The following is a 20,967-nucleotide window of genomic DNA, read 5'->3' on the forward strand; positions in this document are numbered from 1 at the left end:
GTATTTCCTTTCAAGCAATGTTTTTGGACCCATCATATCTCGAGTAAGCAAGGTTTGGTTTAATCAACCAAGAGTTCAGGGTATGTTTGACGGTAAGATAAGCTTGCTTTCTGGAATACACCCCAGGACACAGGCAGATATCAAAACCAGGAATGGCAGAATACAAGGAAAACGCTCAGTAATGCCGTGGAACTCTAGACAAGACTTTGCGATGAGACAAACAACTGAACTGGGTAAATAGGCAGAGAGACTGAGGATTTTATGAGGTGATGGGAAACAGCTGCACATGATTACACAGATGACAGACAAAGCATTGTGGGAAACTGAGTCCCTGATGTGTGTAGAGTGAGCGGTAAGAGTGTCCTCTGCTGGCGTACAAGTGCACTCGCAGCTGTGACAATATGAGGTTAGTTTCTTTAATATATTACAAAGTGCATTAGTGAAAATTATGCTAAAGATATTGATATCAGACATTTATGTGTTATATGTTGTACAACAGCTAATCACTATTCTTTTTCTCAAAATCTATTAACCATGGTGGGAAAAAACAGACAATTTGGAGAAGGTGTGTGATGAGCTCCTGCTTGGCAGAAAAAGGATCTTGTAAAAAAACCACACAAAGTGAACAACTGTAATTCACACAACGCGAGTTTATGAATCAATGTGTTCTGAAGTAAAACAACTAATATTTTAAACTTGTTAAGTTTATAAACACTCACTTCCAGCCAATAGTCAAACACAGGTTAATGATATCGTCGTGAAGCGACACAAGTGCATTCTGAAGCTCACATGAGAAGTGATGCGGAAGCACGGATGAGCAGCATTTGTGTGAGTTTCACAATTCGCTTATATCACGCTTCAAAACGTGCTGTCGTTTAAGTCAAACATGAACTCATGAATGCGTGTATGTTGGCCGGAAGCAAAGGTTTATATTGTAAGTTTTAAAAGTTTTAAATATTTGTATTTCTTACACCTACTGTTTCACTTCAGAAGCACTGATTCATCAGCTGGGCTTTATGGATTACTGTCGTGTTTACTTTGTGTGGTTACATGGACTCACAGAGATGGATTTGCTAACACTACAATCAGGTTTCATTTGTTAAACATTAGTTAACTACATTAGTTAACATGAACTAACCATGAAAAATTATTCTATAACATTTATTAATCTTACTTGATGTTCATTTCAACATTTATTAATACATTTTTAAATCAAAAGTTGTGCAGATGTGGCCATTAAGAATGCACATCACAGGGAAAGGGATTCGCGAAACCATATATTTTCTTGGCCTAATAAGGACGTGCAGTGTAAAAAATATGCCTTTATCCACATAAAATGTATATTGCCTATCATACCTTTATCATACTTCTACGTACTTCTAGCTGAAGCAAATAGTAGCAGCCCCCAATACAGGACATTAACGCTTATAACGTGAAAAAAATGCTTAACGTGGCTTAATGTACTAAGACAGTCATGTTAAAAGATCAAATTCTGTACTTACCTTATTAATAAATCATATGTAGCCTACAGAATAGCAGATGAGCCCAGAATACGAACGCATTGCGTTTAATTACACGTTAAGCTTTTTCCTCAAAACCCTTATTATAAAGAAAACGCTTAACGTGGCTTAATAGGCTAAGACTAATAATACTAAGACAGTAATATTAAAAGATCAAAATCTGTAAACACCTTATTAATAAACCATATGTACAGAAAAATGTAGGACCATGTGATATTTCAGTTTTTCTTTTTTAATAAATGTGCAAATATGTCAACAATTCTGTGTTTTTCTGTCAATATGGGGTGTTGTGTGCATAATAATGAGGAAAAAAATGAACTTAAATGATTTAAGCAAATAGCTGCAATATAACAAAGAGTGAAAAATTTAAGGGGGTCTGAATACTTTCCGTACCCACTGTATATATAAGCTGTGAAATTTCTTTTTTTGGCTAGTAGAAATTCTGACTGGCCGGAAACTTAAAACTTTTGTAGCCAAATTGGCCGGTGGGTGAAAAAGTTAATTTCAAACCCTATATACTGTATATATATATATATATATACTGTATGTATATATATATATATATATATATATATATATATATATATATATATATATATATATATATACCATTAACTGTCTCTTTCTCTGTAGTTTCTCAAATAAGAATAATCGTTATTATTTATCGCGATTATAATTTTGAGCAAAGTAATCGTGATTATCAGTTTAACCATTATCGTGCAACCCTAGTAAAACGCTTAACGTGGCTTTCTATGTGAGGATGGTATTGCGGTTTCCTCAACAAATCCTTTAAATGGTATTCAATGCAAAACAAAAATGAAAAATATAAGTAGCCAATAAAATAAACATAAATTATTGTGTCAATAACCCCCTGGGGCTGGCGATCACGCCGGCGTGATCAGCTCGCTTTTTTCTTTTTTTTCAGTGCAAAAGAGACTCAAAATACTCTGTTGATTGTGTTATACATCATTCGATCCTGTTAAGTGTCTATTTTTTTGTGTATACTCACAATAAAAACAAAGTGTTGTGCTTTTTGCCAAATAAAGAAAAATAAACATGATGCGAGTTCTGCCTTCTCTCTGTCAGTGAAGTCCATTCTGAAACGCATCCGAAAATCAACTGTAACTCAGCGAATCCTCAGTCAAACAGGCATACAGACACACTGGCATAAAGCTTGAGTTCTCTTCTTTTAAATTAAGTAATTTATTTAAAAAACAAATATTCTCAGTTTATGTAATCTGTATGAAAAGAAAGAGATGTCAGTCGTTCTCATTACAGCTCATTATAGTTCATTAAGTGTTAATGTGACCACGCCCACGGAGAGTGCGCTATTCAAACGCAAATGATCTGAGGCAATCCATGCAAACGTGTCAACACCCACATCAGCTGGATAAAACACACCGCGAGTTTCAGACTCATGTACTTTACGACTCTGTGAGGAATAATACTATCTTAATAATAATCCTGGGGAAAAATTACCTCAGAAGTGCTGGTAGTTTCATTTCAAGGAGCAACGGATCCAGCTGAGGAATAGGTAAGTTCTTTATTCTCAAGTGCTTTGTTCTAATCGCAATATGGAATAGTGTCTAGACTGTTTAAATATGAATCGCGTTTCTGTGTGTGAATGAATGAACGGTAGGCTACAGATGCGCGCTGTTGTGTAGCTACTACAGCTTGCAAAAAGACTGTTTAAATATGAAATGCGTTTCTGTGTGTGAATGAATGAACAGCTTTTACCAAACTATATTGCTATACTGAGATGAGTAAAAATCTACTGAAATATGTTGAAATAAAATGTCTTTGTTTAAGCAACGTATTAAACTGCAAATTAACATTTAAATGCCCTAATATATCATAAAAACGATATGTTACAGACGAAATATGAAAGACAACATTTCGTTAACTAGTTTTGGATAGATTATAAAGATTTTACTGTAAAATAGACTACTGCCACATCAAATAAGCTTTTGTTTTGCAATTTTGCTCATATGTTAAAGGTTGTATCACTGATTTCAGCCCCCCCCCAAAAAAGATCACATTCATCTAATCTTTCCTAACGATCCGCTAGCTGCCCGCCCCATTAGCATGCCGTCAAAAAAACGCTCCAAATCACCGACAGTGTCAGGGTTAATAGAGGATGCAGACAAGAAGGTAAGGTTAATAGTTTATTTGCAGGAAGTGCGGAGATGCAGACAGATGGTGAGTAACAGAAACACAGAATAACAGTGATGCTTAGCTGGTTGGTAATGTCTTTGTCTTTCTTTCTCTTTGCAGATGATGTCGGGCTGAAGGCAGAACAGGATGACAGGCAGGACGGATTGGAGAGGATAAATGGCAGGTAGGAATCCAGGTAAGTTGTTCGGAAGTCTGTGGGTCATGTCAAGGCGAACATCAACGAGACCAGACACTGAATGAAGGGAGACTGTGAGTATATAAGGGGAGTGCTGGTGATGGGACACAGGTGACGGTGATAATGATGATGGCTGAATGAGTGCAGGTGTGCCAAGGAGGATGATGGGAAGTGTAGTGCACACACAGATGAAGACAGACGAACGTGACCGTGACATTACTCCCCCCTCCCGGTAGGCGCGTCCTCGCGCCGTAGAAAGACAGCATACGGGAGGGGGGGGGGGGGGGCATCCTGGAGTCCGTGACGGGAAGGTGGAACCGGTTCAGATGTACGGACTCCAGGATGGTGGCAGGACAGACAAAGGATGAGTTGATGGTGCTGACAGAACAAGGGACCAAGGAGGTGCAGGCAGAGCAGGGTACCATGGCGGTGCGGACCCTTCGGGTGGCCATGGCGGTGCGGACCCCTCGGGTGGCCATGGCGGTGCGGACCCTTCGGGCGGCCACGGCGGAGAAGACCCTTTGGGCGGCCACGGCGGAGAAGAACCCTCAGGTGGCCATGGTGGAGAAGACCCTTCGGGTGGCCGTGGCCCCTCAAGTGGCCAGGACGGAGGCCTGTAGCCCCCCCCCAAAAAAATACTTGGGGAAAGTCCCAGGTCTCAGAGAGAGCTCTGTGCTGGGCAGATCCAGCGATGAGGGCTCGGTGCTGGGCAGATCCAGCGGTGAGGGCTTTGTGCTGGGGAGGACCTGCGGTGAAGACTCAATGCTGGACGGGACCAGCGGTGAAGAAGACTCTGTGCTGGACGGGACCAGCGGTGAAGGTTCTGTGCTGGACGGGACCAGCGGTGAAGACTGTGTGCTGGACGGGGCCAGCGGTGAAGAAGGCTCTGCGCCGGACGGGACCAGCGGTGGAGAGGGCTCTGAGCTGGGCAGAACCAGCGCCGTAGAGGGCTCTGAACTGGGCGGAACCAGCGGCGAAGAGGGCTCTGAGCTGGGCGGAACCAGCGGTGAAGAGGGCTCTGAGCTGGGCAGAACCAGCGGCGAAGTGGGCTCTGAGCTGGGCGGAACCAGCGGCGAAATGGGCTCTGAGCTGGATGGAACCAGCGGCGAAGGGAGCTTCAAGCCAGGCGGAACCAGCGAGAAGAACCTTTCTGCAGGCATGATGTTCACAGTCTCTAGCTCGGCGGCGGGCACGGCGCCTACTGCTTTGGTCTCAGCAGATTCGACGTGAAGTGCGGGCTCGGAGAAATTTGGTTCTGGCTCGGGGAGAACGACACTCACAGACTCTAGCGGGCAGGCGATTGGCTCTGGCTCTGGTTCTGGCGGGCAGGCGACTGGCTCTGGCTCTGGCGGGCAGGCGACTGGCTCTGGCACTGGCGGGCAGGCGACTGGCTCTGGCTCTGGCGGGCAGGCGACTGGCTCTGGTTCGGCTTGAACGTGATGATCTGGCTGGACAATTTCAACGGAGAGGGAAGAACCGCAAACCCAAAGAGCTCTGTCCAAAAACTCTATAAAAGTTAGATTTAAGTCCTTGAGCAGCAGTACCTGGGCTAGTGGATCTTCAAGTCCTCTCCAGAATCGTTGCTTCAAAAATTCCTCCTCCCAGTAAACATCCTGACGCAGATGCAGGTACACTTCAACAAATTCCTCCAATGAACTCCCATTCTGATTAAACAGAAATGCATCCATATCATCTTCCTCCATTATTTTATAGGTCTGGTCTTCTGTCAGGGTTAACAGAGGATGCAGACAAGAAGGTAAGGTTAATAGTTTATTTGCAGGAAGTGCGGAGATGCAGACAGATGGTGAGTAACAGAAACACAGAATAACAGTGATGCTTAGCTGGTTGGTAATGTCTTTGTCTTTCTTTCTCTTTGCAGATGACAGGCAGGACGGATTGGAGAGGATAAATGGCAGGTAGGAATCCAGGTAAGTTGTTCGGAAGTCTGTGGGTCATGTCAAGGCGAACATCAACGAGACCAGACACTGAATGAAGGGAGACTGTGAGTATATAAGGGGAGTGCTGGTGATGGGACACAGGTGACGGTGATAATGATGATGGCTGAATGAGTGCAGGTGTGCCAAGGAGGATGATGGGAAGTGTAGTGCACACACAGATGAAGACAGACGAACGTGACCGTGACAGACAGAGGGTGGGTGTTGTGAGGTTTTGTGCTCGTGCACGGCTGCACGCGAAGTCGGAGCTGAAGAAGAAGCTGGCTCAAAACCTCACAACCCCCTCCCCTTGTTGATGATTGGTTGGAACACTATTTGTTTTGGTTTTGAGTGGTTGGTGAAACCAATTGTTTTTGTGTGCAAATCTCAGAGCCTAGGCTGCCTACAGAGACGCGTTTTTTTGACGGCATGCTTATGGGGCGGCAGCTAGCGGATCGTTAGGAAAGATTAGATGAATGTCATCTTTTTTTGGGGGGGCCTGAAATCACTGATACAACCTTTAAATATATATAGTATGTTTTGTCAAAAATAAAGTCGTCAACTAAGATGTTATTATAGTTTTTGTTCCAATGTAGGCTATATTCAAACTAATGAATCCTTAACTTTGAAATACGTATGATCAAATGTGGGCCTATACTTTATTTTTTACAAAGAAAGAGTACACTTGAAATATTGTTAAAATTGTAATTGTTGTTGTAATTGTAACATTTTTAATAAAATAGCAAAACATATATTTACAAGGTAGATGTAAACACAATCTTAAAAGGTCAATATAAGCCTTCTCTTTAAATAATTTTTATTGTTTTATTAGTGACACATTTGGGGAGAGAATATATTCCAAAATTTTCTGAAAATACAGTATGAGAATTAACTGCACAATTACTAGAAATGTTTACCTTGGATATAATACAATTTGCAAATAATAATTTGTGGAAAAAGACAAAAAAAAAAATCAAGATATTTCAAACTCTGAACCAATTCTGTAGTATATATATATATATAGTATATATATATATATATATATATATATATATATATATATATATATATACACTCACCTAAAGGATTACTAGGAACACCATACCAATACTGTGTTTGACCCCCTTTCGCCTTCAGAACTGCCTTCATTCTACGTGGCATTGATTCAACAAGGTGCTGAAAGCATTCTTTAGAAATGTTGGCCCATATTGATAGGATAGCATCTTGCAGTTGATGGAGATTTGTGGGATGCACATCCAGGGCACGAAGCTCCCGTCCCACCACATCCCAAAGATGCTCTATTGGGTTGAGATCTGGTGACTGTGGGGCCATTTTAGTACAGTGAACTCATTGTCATGTTCAAGAAACCAATTTGAAATGATTCGAGCTTTGTGACATGGTGCATTATCCTGCTGGAAGTAGCCATCAGAGGATGGGTACATGGTGGTCATAAAGGGATGGACATGGTCAGAAACAATGCTCAGGTAGGCCGTGGCATTTAAACGATGCCCAATTGGCACTAAGGGGCCTAAAGTGTGCCAAGAAAACATCCCCCACACCATTACACCACCACCACCAGCCTGCACAGTGGTAACAAGGCATGATGGATCCATGTTCTCATTCTGTTTACGTCAAATTCTGACTCTACCATCTGAATGTCTCAACAGAAATCGAGACTCATCAGACCAGGCAACATTTTTCCAGTCTTCAACTGTCCAATTTTGGTGAGCTCGTGCAAATTGTAGCCTCTTTTTCCTATTTGTAGTGGAGATGAGTGGTACCCGGTGGGGTCTTCTGCTGTTGTAGCCCATCTGCCTCAAGGTTGTGCGTGTTGTGGCTTCACAAATGCTTTGCTGCATACCTCGGTTGTAACGAGTGGTTATTTCAGTCAAAGTTGCTCTTCTATCAGCTTGAATCAGTCGGCCCATTCTCCTCTGACCTCTAGCATCAACAAGGCATTTTCGCCCACAGGACTGCCGCATACTGGATGTTTTTCTCTTTTCACACCATTCTTTGTAAACCCTAGAAATGGTTGTGCGTGAAAATCCCAGTAACTGAGCAGATTGTGAAATACTCAGACCGGCCCGTCTGGCACCAACAACCATGCCACGCTCAAAATTGCTTAAATTACCTTTCTTTTCCATTCTGACATTCAGTTTTGGAGTTCAGGAGATTGTCTTGACCAGGACCACACCCCTAAATGCATTGAAGCTACTGCCATGTGATTGGTTGATTAGATAATTGCATTAATGAGAAATTGAACAGGTGTTCCTAATAATCCTTAAGGTGAGTGTATAATGGATGTTGTTGCCTAGAGTTTTTGCTTCAAAATGATCTGAAAATCATTTCAGATGATTTTTAAGACTTTGTTTACATCTACCTTGTATATATATATATATATATATATATATATATATTGTCACGGTGTGGGTTTTGTGTCTTGTTCTTGTCTGTCATGTGTTTCCCTGTCTTCTCATGTTTAGCTGTCTCCCGTTATGTTGATTAGTCTTCCCAGGTGTTTCTTATTTACCACGCCCCCTTGTTATCTTGTTTAGCTTGGTTGTCTGTGTATTTAAGCCCTGTGTTTTAGTTCAATCATTGTGAGTTATTGATGTTGTGAGGTTGCATGTTCTTTGTTCTGTTCCGAAGTCTGAGTTTATGTAAAAGTTCTAGTTTATTTAATAAAAACACCGTTGCACTTGGATCCTGCTTCTTGCTTCCTGCTCTGCATCATTACAGAATAACTCACCACAAATGGATCCAGCAACTGTGAGAAACCAGGCCCTAAGGAGTTACCTTGCTACTCTATTTCAAGATGGCCAGCCCATTGAAAGGTATGTGAAGGACTTCTGGGCTTGCTGCCATTTAGCGTCACTAGATGACGTTCAGCTTATGGATCTGTTCTGGAGCGGTCTGGACGAGGATATCTCTCAAATGATGCCAGAGGTCTATACCGGCTGGACGCTAGAGAGGTATATCGACCTGGCCCTTTTCCTGAGTGATTCGTCGTTTGCTGTGGGCGTGGAGGAGAAGCTCTGTGAACCCACAGTATCCCTTCAGCCTGTTCTTCACGTCACGCCAATCATCAAGCCAATCACCAGATCAGTCTATAGCCGTCCAGGACTGGTTTCCAGCGTGGCCGATTCCCCGCTGATGTCAGTGTGTGTTGCCAAGAAGACTCTTCTGCCCAGCCTGTCCCGGTCTCAGTCCCTGTTCCAGGTTCCGTCCAGCACAGAGCCTTCGCCGTTGGTCCCGTCCAGCACAGAGCCCTCTTCACCGCTGGTCCCGTCCAGCACAGATCCCTCTTCACCGCTGGTCCCGTCCAGCACAGAGCCTTCACTGCTGGTCCCGTCCAGCACAGAGCCCTCTTCGCCGCTGGTTCCGTCCAGTTCAGAGCCCTCTTCATCGCTGGTCCTGTCCAGTTCAAAGCCCTCTTCATCGCTGGTCCTAACCAGCTCAGAGTCCTCTTCGCCGCTGGTCCTACCCACCTCAAAGCCCTCGCCGCCGCTGGTCCCGTCAAGCTCAGAGCGCTCTGATCCTGATCCAGAGACTGTTCACGTCACTCCTGCCGAGCCAGAGCTTCACGTCAGTCCTGCCGATCCAGAGACTGTTCAGGTCACGTCTGCCGATCCAGAGACTGTTCAGGTCACGTCTGTTGATCCAGAGACTCTTCAGGTCACATCTACAGAGCCTGTGTCTCCGGACAAGATGGCCGCCGCCGAGCCTGTGTCTCCGGACAAGATGGCCGCTGCCGAGCCTGTGTCTCCGGACAAGATGGCCGCCGCCGAGCCTGTGTCTCCGGATAAGATGGCCACCGCCGAGCCGGTGTCTGTTCCTGAGCCGGTGTCTGTTCCTGAGCCGGTGTCTGTTCCTGAGCCGGTGTCTGCTCCTGAGCCGGTGTCTGCTCCAGCCTATGACCCCGTAGCTGCCCCCAAGAAGATTTTGGGGGGGGGGGGGGGGCAGTAGATCCCGCGATGGGACCATGAGGGCCGCCCCGCCATGGTCTCCCAAAGGGTCTTCACAGCCGTGGCCGCCCGAGGGGTCTTCATCGCCGTGGCCGCCCGAGAGGTCTTCACCGCCGTGGCCGCCCGAAGGGTCTTCACCACCGTGGCCGCCCGAGGGGTCTTCACCGCCGTGGCCGCCCGAAGGGTCTTCACCGCCGTGGTCGCCCGCACAGCCTGATCCGCCCTGGTCGCCCGCACAGCCTGATCCGCCCTGGTCGCCCGCACAGCCTGATCCGCCCTGGTCGCCCGCACAGCCTGATCCGCCCTGGTCGCCCGCACAGCCTGATCCGCCCTGGTCGCCCGCACAGCATGATCCACCCTGGTCGCCCGCACAGCCTGATCCGCCCTGGTCGCCTGCACAGCCTGATCCGCCCTGGCCTCCCATCCTGCCGCAGTCTCCAGGTCCTCTGCCGCCCCACGGGCCTGGCCCTCCATCCCGCCCCCAGGTCCACCTCCACTCCACCACCCTCCTGAATTATTGTTTTTTGTTTTGAGGGGCGTCGGGAGCCGCCGATAGAGGGGGGGCTATGTCACGGTGTGGGTTTTGTGTCTTGTTCTTGTCTGTCATGTGTTCCCCTGTCTTCTCATGTTTAGCTGTCTCCCGTTATGTTGATTAGTCTTCCCAGGTGTTTCTTATTTACCACGCCCCCTTGTTATCTTGTTTAGCTTGGTTGTCTGTGCATTTAAGCCCTGTGTTTTAGTTCAGTCATTGTGAGTTATTGATGTTGTGAGGTTGCATGTTCTTTGTTCTGTTCCGAAGTCTGAGTTTATGTCAAAGTTCTAGTTTATTTAATAAAAACACCGTTGCACTTGGATCCTGCTTCTTGCTTCCTGCTCTGCATCATTACATATATATATATATATTCTTTTGTCCTTGCATTCTTTCTTGTGGCTCAGTGACACACCTGAATGAAAGGCTTATTATGCGGCTATTTTCCCGGCGGGATAAATGACTCTTGCGCCTGGCGCAAATCTAAAAGGAGTTGGTCTGAAGTAGCTTCATTATTCATAGGTGTGGTTTGGGCGTAACGTGAAATAAACCAATCAGAGCGACATCTCACATTCCCTTTAAGAGCAGGAGCGCTTGTTCTAAAGCGGATTCCTATTATAACGGCGGATTTGCCAGGCGCACGACAGGAGCGGTTCAAACACACCCAAATTAACTTCGGTTAAACAGGCGTATGATAATTTGGGTAAATGTGTAAGCTAGATGTATGCTTTTATAATAAAATGTCTATCTATCTATCTATCTATCTATCTATCTATCTATCGATCGTAATAATGTATGATTTGCAAAAATAACTGCTGCGTCTGTGTGTAGATGAGAGAATCAAAGTGTATGCGCGTTGTGCACATGCTACATTGATTAAGGCCAAGCATGCGCCCTTAAAATAGCATATGAATAACATGCGCAACGCGCCACTGACTTTAAACTGTTTTTTTTCGGTTAGTGGCGCAATTGTTTTCTAAACCTGTAAAATAGCATGAGGGAACGTTTGCGCCGGAACACGCCTCCTCTTTGCGCTGAACCGCCCCGGGGAGTGCAAGTGTATTTCTTAGTTAACCGACGTGCATCTGTGGAGGGAAAAGTCCGCTTTGCGCGGGTGCAAAATAGGAATGATACATGCGTCGGTGTACAAAGTCAATTGCACTGGGTGCAAGATAGGGCCCTATGTCACAGTGTCTGGTTGGAGTTCCCTGGGTCACCACTGGATGTCCTCCTTCCCCACGGTGTCTGTCACATTATGAACTGCATTCCCCACAATCCTTGTCTGTACCAATCACTGGTCATTGCACTCAGCTGTTCCCCGTCATCATTGTTCCCAGCTGTTCCCTGTTTCATGGTTAGTTCTGTGTGTGTATATATATATACCCTGGTTGTTTCAGTGTTTGTCACAGAGTCCTTGTCTATTATCACACCACTTCTGAGTTCTGCCTCCTGCCTGGACTGTTGTGAGTACGGATTCCCTATTAAAACTGCTTTTGGATCTAACCCCTGTTTCCCGTGTGTGGATCGTGACACACTACTATCAAAATTATCTTTTTTTAATTTCTCAGATGAGGCCATGAAATGGATGGAGTCATATTTAACTAACAGGAAACAGAGTGTACATATTGGTAATTCTTATTCTTCATATCTCGATTGTAATATTGGTGTACCCCAGGGGTCAGTATTGGGCCCTATCTTGTTTAGTCTGTACATTGATGACTTGCCTTCAGTCTGTCAATCTGTTAATGTACAAATGTATGCAGATGATACAGTTCTTTATTTGCATACCAAAAACAAACAACATGCTGCAACTAAATTAACCGAAGCACTGGTGCATGTTTCCGAATGGCTAAAAATGTCAGATCTGCATCTTAACATTAACAAAACAGTCTTTATGTTCTTTTCTAAGAGGTCCACAAGTGCACAGCAGGCTGATGTTTTTATTGAAGGAGAAAAACTCATGGTTGTGTCGGAGTTTAAATACCTTGGTATTATTTTAGATTCTAATTTAACTTTTAAAAAGCATGTTAAAAAGGTGGCTAATACCATTAGATATAATTTGGCTAACGTCAGACACATAAGGCCTTATTTAACCACAAAGGCAGCCAAACTTTTTATGTATGCCATGAATTTTCTCACATATCATATTGTTTTACAAGCTGGTCCCAAGCAAATGTGACAACTCTTAAACCAATAGAAACCCTTTATAAGCAAACCTTAAAAAATTTAGATCAAAAACCTATCAGCTATCACCACTGCAATATTATTACTAAATATAATTTATTCAATTATGACAGTTTTTTACATTATCTAGATGCCTGTCTCATTTTTAAAATTTTACATGGGCTTGCACCTCCACCACTGGGTGAATTTATACAACAGAAGAACAGCAGTGGCAGGGCAAAAAGGGCAGTTACCAGGGGAGACTGTGTTGTACCGTATAAACGTAGTAAGTTTGGCCAAACGGTCTTCTCAGTACGGGCCTCAAATTATTGGAACTGCCTCCCTACTGAACTCAGAGAGAGCACCAGCTATTTATCATTTAAATTTACACTTAAGAAATGGATTAAAAACACTCAAAACTGCAATCATTAATAGTTGGTTTATCTTATCTTAGGTACTGCCCTTCTTTGTATTGTACGTATTATTATGTATCTATTTTCTTAAATTGTTTTCTGTTTTACATGTATTCTTTTTGTATTATGATGCTGTGTCGACCTGCCAAGGGACTACAGATGAAAATTAGCTCTCTAGCTAACTCTGGCGCATTTACATTTTGAGTGTAAACAAAAAATGTTAATTAATGTGCATTGTCCCTTTTAAATAAACAATAAAAATATATATATATATATATATATATATATATATATATATATATATATATATGTATATATATATATGTGTGTATATATATATATATATATATATTTTTTTTTTTTATCAGGGGTTATTTAGGCCTTGATAATCAATGTAGTGATAAATCTGATATGGTGACAGTCCTGGTTACCTCTTGAGAGACCCTTCATCCACCAGAACTATAACCTTCATTCACTCAATCTTCTTAATCACAAAGTGTAAGTTATAAGCCTTTTATTTTGCAGGAATAAATACCATTAACAAAACATCCAAACCTATAGGTCTGTCATATAAGTAATATATAGGCCTATACAAATAGCTCTGCATGAACTACATACTGGCACATAGTCCGAACAGTGGCGGAGCTGGCCAGGAAGGGAACAGGCAGTCTGGGGTGAAATAGAAATCTCTTTATTTCAACTTAAAAAGGAGTTTGACTATATACTGGACTGTTTTAGTGCCTACAACACAACCAAATACAATTAATTTGTCATTGTAATTGAGAAAGTAGTGAATTAGATACTGAGGGAATTTTCTTTTCTTTTTTTTATATTCCTCACGCCAAATGACATATATTGTATAAACTATCTACTATATATATTAATCCTGATTCACTCCAAGTGTTTATGGTAGAGATGATCTTACCACAGTTCCTCCAGTTTACAGTGAGGATTCTCCAGTACAACAGAGAACAGCTTCACTCCTGAGTCTCCTAGTTTATTCCCAGACAGATACAGTTTTCTCAGGTGTGAGGGGTTTGATCTCAGAGCTGAAGCCAGAGCAGCACAACCTTCATCTGTGACACCACAATCACTCAACCTGTAGAGAACAATGACACACATTAAGCCTATATCCAGATATAAACATAACACTTATAAAATAAAATAACATAATGCAGTCAATATGAAATATTTAAAATACTTCAGTAGTTCACATTGTTAAAATACATCAGTTAGGATTAAGGGATTGAATATACAGTTTGTACAGTACAAAAATCATTCTATGGAAAGTCCCCATAAAACATGGAAACCCAATGTGTGTGTGTGCTTAATGTATTTGTAAACATTTTAAGGAACATGTTTGTGTGTTAGGGCTGGGAGAGAAAAATCAATTCACCTATCGCAATTTTAAAATAGATTTTTCTTATTCCAGAATCGATATTGATTCAAATTAAATTGTTTTAGTTTTGTCCTTGCTTATAGACGAGGTTGACAGAAGTTAGACACTTTTGCTCCAACAGAGGATGAAATGTGTCATTATCTATGAGTGTCGTAATATCCCTTTCAAGTGGACGCGTAGAAGCGACGTGAGACTGAATCAGTGTTGCCAACTTAGTGCCTTTGACAAATCTAGTGACTTTTTGGACAAACCTCAGTAACCTCCAAATGTTGTCAGTCCTGCGAGCGTGAGCTCTTGCTTTCTCCCTGCCGTCTCAGTGAATGGCTGAGAGGAGCAGAGGCTCATTCTTCTGTTGAGCGCACGGCAGCTGACAGACGTGAATGAGCTGTGTTTTTCCACAGACTTGTCACTTATCTGCTTCTCTTTTGTTTTATATTTAAAGAATTTAGTTTGACCATTTTGATTTCCTTTCTTTTCTTGTGCTTATTACTTGTAATACTCACTCTATCACAGAGCTTTAGTTCATCCAGTTTCCGAACTCTCAATTCAGTTAATTTTACACATATAAAAAATGTAGTCATTCACTATATCATAGCTACTCGTTCTATTGTCTGACAAAAAAGACAAAAAAGACACAAAAAAAAATAATATATATATATATATATATATACATATATATACATACAGTATATATATATATATATATATATATATATATATAGGAAATGAGAACATCTTTATTAGACATTTGACTATTTTATATTATATTAAAATGCAGTATGTGAGGATGAATTTAGAGAGAAAACATTAGGCAGGCAGAACGCAAGTATTACACGATGAGGTCATGAATATGCTAATTGATGTATGATGTCATCTAGCGACATTTAGGGAAGGTGTTAGCTACTTTCCTTTGAAAATAGTTTGCAACACTGGACTGAATGCACTGAAAAGCCCTCAAGCTACTCATATACTGAGAGAGAGATAAGACAGTAGAGCTGCACGATTAATCTTTAAAATACTGTGATTTCCATTTAAACACCCACACAATCTTCTTCCAATTCGACTGTCTATTAAACCTTTGACAAAATCATATCGCAACATTTTTAATCTGTGTTGCCGTAGCCGCTGACCTAGAGATAGTTGTCATGAAACAGCTTCACAAAAGGTCTTTTCAACCTCATAATAGTATCATTATTTCTGTGATAAAATAGTTCAAATGATCATAGAAGTACTGGGATAAAAGTTTAAAGTTCAAATATAAACACTGATGTCTACGGTAGCCATCAAAGTAGAGTAAATCAGCTTTTGATAGAAACTTGGCGTTTAAAATACTTGTCGCATTTATCGATTACATTGTTTCGCCACTAGGTGGCGACAAGTGACTGTTAAAAAATGATTTGTTATTGAATTATTTATTCAAGAGAACGTAGCACTGTATGATGCTTCTGAAGTAAATCTCAGAAATATGTGATGAACTGTTTTTGTAAATATGACTTTGAAATATGTGAGAGTTAGCCGGCCGAATTCCAGGCACAACTCGTTGATCGAAAGCTAGCAAGTTCCTACCCTCTAGAGGAGACCACGCGAGCAGGATAACTGTTTCTTAAAAAACGGAATTTTTTAACTCACTGCCTGCGATGGCTCAGGGGCGGTCTCTGCAGTGCAGTAGCACCAGAGAAAAAGCCAAGAGGGTAAGGAGGGGACGCATTTATGTTTATAAATCTCCTTGCTCCCCTCAAAGACCTGAAGATCAAATCGCACTCCGTTTGAATCCACTGCCTCATGATGTGCGCCAATGTAGAGGCCACAACATTGAGGTGGAGAGGACAGCCCTCACTCCGACCACAAGCAGTTCTTAAAAGGGAGCACTGAAATGATCGAACACCTTCGGGATTCCTCACAGGGAGAAGACTCAATTCAACGAACAGGTTTGACTTCTATTAGAGGAGCAAGCTTCTTCTAGAGGTGCTCACAGAAGTGATGGTCTCTACTGCCCCATCCCTGAGAATATGCTCAGAGGAAGGTGTCAGGAAGGCTGTCGAGAGGAGGAGGTTGGTTGGCCATTAAGGGGCAACTAACAAGACCTGCTCCATTGCACAAGACAGGAGCAATGCTCAACACCAGATGTGACGGGTATCACTGAGCATCAGGAGCATCTCTGCTCAACACGTGAGTGTGATGGAATTCACTGAGCTACAGGAGCATTTCTGCTCAACACCTGGTGTGATGAAGATCACTGAAATTGTTCTCTTCCTGATTTAAGCACCATAGTGCAAGAAGGCTCACTAGGGAACACACTTCTGTGGAGCCCAGGGCCAGCTGTGGCCAGAGTTTTTTGTCGAGGGATATCCGCTCAGACAAGAGAAGAAACAACTGGCGTAGGATGAGTTCGGAGGGGCAACAGACGTGGCTGTGTGGCCCCGAAGTGGTCTGAACAGCTGGCTAGCTGGGATGTCTCCACTATATCCGGACCGGAGGCTGTCATGAGGCTTGTGAGCGGCACGAGTAAGCAGGCCAGAAAAAAAGGTGGAATGAAGCGACCTTAGAAGCTTCTGACTCCAAGGAGGAGGTGGCGGGCGAGTTGCAACATGCGAGGGGAGCGCGGCTCGACGGTCGCAATGTTGTCAGAACAGTACAAGCTTGCTGAGCAGTGGTGTCTCGAAGTGAGGGACTGTACGCAACTCGAGGCAATGAATGTTAATGCAGTCAGAGGCGCCCAGAGTTCTGTTACTGCATGCCCTTTATACGTGGTCCCTCAGCCATCATTTGGAGGACTCTTGTTCCAGGGGACTAGCCCGGGGAAATGAAGGTCTTATGGGCTGAGAGATTGGCGACAGGCCAGTGGAGCGTGTCGCTCTGCCACGGCCACCTTAGGGACGCGGTCATCGAGCTAGTGCTGAAGCGGTCTCATATGGAGGAAGCCGTGCGGCTGCATCTGCCATATGCCCCAGGAGCCCCAAAGTTTCAGTGGGACCCTTTCTCACTTCTACATAGCACTGAGCTGGCACGCCTCACTTGAGAGATGTGCTAGACCGAGACCATACTAGAAAAGAGAAACTCGGAATTGGGGCGAGAATACTCTTTCCCAGTTGACCTGAAGACCCAACTGGCTATGGAGCACTCGAAGGGTAGGACCATGGACTGATACTTCGTACCTTCAAACGCAAGAACACAGTAAAGCCTGTGGAGCGGAAGGATAGCAATCTGAAGTACACGTCTTTCAGGTCGAACACTCAGACCAAGCTTGGGCACGGGGCATTTAAAATGCAACTCTGTGTTTACAGGTGAACGGAGGCTTTTGAAAAAGGGCCCGTATTAGTTGACACAGAACCAAGATGGTTGTAACCCACCACATAATAAGGGTACAACGAAGTACAGGCTCTGAAGCCAGACTCCATACCGGCTGGAGGGAACGGCTAGCATGCGTCCTTCGCCAGTAGGACTGCAGCGCACACACACAGGACAGGAGCTCTGCTCAATACCTAGGTGTGATGAATCTCACTGAGCCTGGTGGAAGCCAAGCGAAATGAATCGCAAGCCAGGTCTGAAGGTACCGAATGAGGCCAGGCTGGGCATCGGTTAGAAGCATTTTAGACTTCGACAAAACCGGACCAGGGGCCAGGAACCACAGACGTACCCGAGGTGGGGCAGCGAGGTGGAGGACAGGGATCCGGCCCGAGAGGCCCGAAGGTGGCCCGAAGCGGGATCTGAGTGTGCGGTGCAACAGTTTCCTGACTCCACTGGGTGGCAGGGGAAGCGTGAGAAGGCGGATGACCGGGTCCTCAAACGCACCCAGCTGCCAGCTGGCGAAGAAGAGGGGGCTGAGGGGTGTAAGGCAGTTGAGAGCTCAAAGCTCGCGACCACCGCTGCACTGTGCTGTAGAAACCACCAGCAATGGGAGAGTCTTTTCCAGAAGAACACTGACACACTCGCTCGTAGAAATACTCAGAACATTCTTCAGACACCATCGAACGGCTCCGAAGCAAAAAGCAACTAGCGTGTGCATCCACTTCCGTATTTATACCCGCTCCGCGGGGCGGAGTATGTGATGCAAAAACTCGTGCTCGCACGCTCGAAGACAATTGGCTCCCTAGCGTGATCCCATTCAGTCGATGTCGACTACGTCATTATTTGTATATAGTCTCTTAATATATTAACTACAGCTTATATACTATTAAATACTATTCATTAACTATAAACTAATAGTTTGTAAATTATTTATAAGTGCTTTGCTACTGTATACTTGTGATAAAGTGTTACCATTATTTCAAACTGGTCACCATTAAGTGTAATTGTTCCTTTTGTATGTGATGGTGTAAATTCCTTTTTTTATTTTTTATTTTTTATAACACAAAATAAACAAAGTAAAGATGAATTTGACTGATAGCATTATTATTATTGTTTTTTCAAGATTTCCATAGATGTGGTGAAATATTGTTATTGTGTGTTATTTTGGCCATTATAATCATGTAGTGATAAATCTAGTTTTACTTTCTTTTGGGGGATAATCAGGGCCGCATTAAGACTTTAAGGGGCCCCTGGGCTTTACCTCTTGAGGGGCCTTTCATCCCCCAGAACTATAACCTACATTCACTCAATCTTCTTAATCACAAAGTGCAAGTTATCAGCCTTTTATTTTGCAGGAATAAATATGATTAACAAAACATCCAGACCTATAGGTCTGTCATATAAATAATATATAGGCCTATACAAATATCTCTGCATGAACTACATATTGGCACATATTCCGAACAGTGGCGGAGCTGGCCAGGCAGGGAACAGGCAGTCTGGGGTGAAACAGAAATCTCTTTATTTCAACATAAAAAGGAGTTTGTTTTAGTGCCTACACACTAAACTGTTTTAGTGCCTACACACAACCACATACAATTAATTTGTCATTGTAATTGAGAAAGTAGTGAATTAGATCATTCAATACTGAGGGAATTTGACTTTTTTTTTTATATTCCTCACCTCTAGATGGGGCTTACGCCAAAGGTTATATTGTATGAACTATCTACTGTATATATTAATCCTTATTCACTCCGAGTCTTTATGGAAGAGATGATCTTACCCCAGTATCTCCAGTTTACAGTGAGGATTCTCCAGTACAGCAGAGAGCAGCTTCATTCCTGAGTCTCCTAGTTTATTCCCAGACAGATCCAGTGTTCTCAGGTGTGAGGGGTTTGATCTCAGAGCTGAAGCCAGAGCAGCACAACCTTCATCTGTGACACCACAATCCCTCAACCTGTAGAGAACAATGACACACTCTTCACTCTCTCAGATCAGACACACAGATCGAATCAACAGACTTCATCGTTTAAAAAAAAACACAATCACCATGTTTGATGTAAGTGAGATTCACCATGTTATTTGTGTGTGTTTGTGTGAGAGGGAAAGTTTATATAAAATGTATATAAATGATTTATATCACATTAAATAATGTGTAAAGTTGATCACAGAAAAAAGATGGATGTGATGGTCATTAAGGATGAACTCATCTTGTTCTTCATGTACTAAAGTCCTGACTGTGCTGAGATTGTGTTGAAAGTTAGATGTTGATCATATCAGGTTACTTAGGAGCAGCTCGTGTGTTCAATCATTTACAGATCAATCACTCAATCACCTCAACTCAAGAAAGAGAGATTGAACATTTGAACACAGAAAAGTATTATTTCTTACACTTCATTTACACAGATGTAATATTAAAATTAATGAATGGTAATCATGTTGACTCCCAATTGTTTTAATGAATATAATTAGGACTGTCATGATTCCTTGATAAAATTCAAGTACTCAATTTAAAAAAAAATCTTTGATTGCAATTTATGTCAAGTAACCGGCAAACTACCGCAAGTGACTCATTACACAGACGAGAATTCATGAACCACATTATAAGTCAGTTTTCTAAGGCTGCACGATATATTAAAAACATTTAAAAACCAAACAATAGCATAGTGCTACTGTGAATTCACAAAGGCTGCAGTTCAATTAAATAAATACAGTATTTGCCCTGCAGGTTTAATATTTCTCAGAGCTGCTATATTTCTCATCATCTCAGAGCAGCTCTGTTCACAGTAAATGCTGCTCCACATGAACTGTTATTATTTACATGAGTGGAGCGTCTCAAACTCCATCTCTGCATGTGCTGTGAGTTTAGGTTGCTTATAACGGTTATCTGGGAACACAATGTGTGCCATTTACATTTATTAATTTAGCAGACGCTTTTATCCAAAGCGACTTACAAATGAGAACAATAGAATCAGTTAAACTAACAGTAGGACGACAATATGCAAGTGCTATGACCCTTCTCAGTTTAATCTAACACATGCATGTTTTTTTTTTTAAATAAATAAAAAATAGATTAGAAGAGAAAGTGTTGGTATTAATGGATCGAATGTTGGGAATCTCCTCAACCACCACCAATGTGCAGCATCCACCTGGATGATGCGACGGCAGCCATATTGTGCCAGAACGCCCACCACACACCAGCTTATTGGTGGAGAGTAGGGGAGTAAATATTAATCGATTCGTATCGATGCATCGATTATACAGCCAACGATTCGATGCATCGATGCGTCCGCAAGAGTATCGATTAATGTGTTTATTTTGCCGCCTGTCTATTTTCAGCATCTGCTCCGACATATGCGTACAATCTACTAAGCTGCGGGTGGCGCTAACCTCATTATTGTCTTCT

At 42.8% G+C, this 20,967-nt stretch overlaps 2 protein-coding genes across 2 annotated transcripts in view; both read right to left on the reverse strand.

The window, feature by feature from the left end:
- The window catches only part of LOC311297683 (NACHT, LRR and PYD domains-containing protein 3-like), a 432,890-nt gene that overhangs the window by 297,029 nt on the left and 114,894 nt on the right, over positions 1-20,967 (reverse strand). The gene's annotated exons all lie outside the window — the stretch shown is intronic.
- Positions 1-20,967, reverse strand: part of LOC311297684 (protein NLRC3-like) — a 191,504-nt gene that overhangs the window by 62,065 nt on the left and 108,472 nt on the right. The window contains exons 5-6 of the mRNA XM_084420086.1: positions 19,345-19,518; positions 13,800-13,973 (exon numbers count right to left, since the gene is read on the reverse strand). Of these exons, the coding sequence (XP_084276212.1) occupies positions 13,800-13,973; positions 19,345-19,518 (348 nt within the window). The remainder of the gene's footprint in view (positions 1-13,799; positions 13,974-19,344; positions 19,519-20,967) is intronic.

Source organism: Rutilus rutilus (genome assembly GCF_951802725.1).
Source record: "Rutilus rutilus genome assembly, chromosome: 9".
NCBI lineage: Eukaryota > Metazoa > Chordata > Actinopteri > Cypriniformes > Leuciscidae > Rutilus > Rutilus rutilus.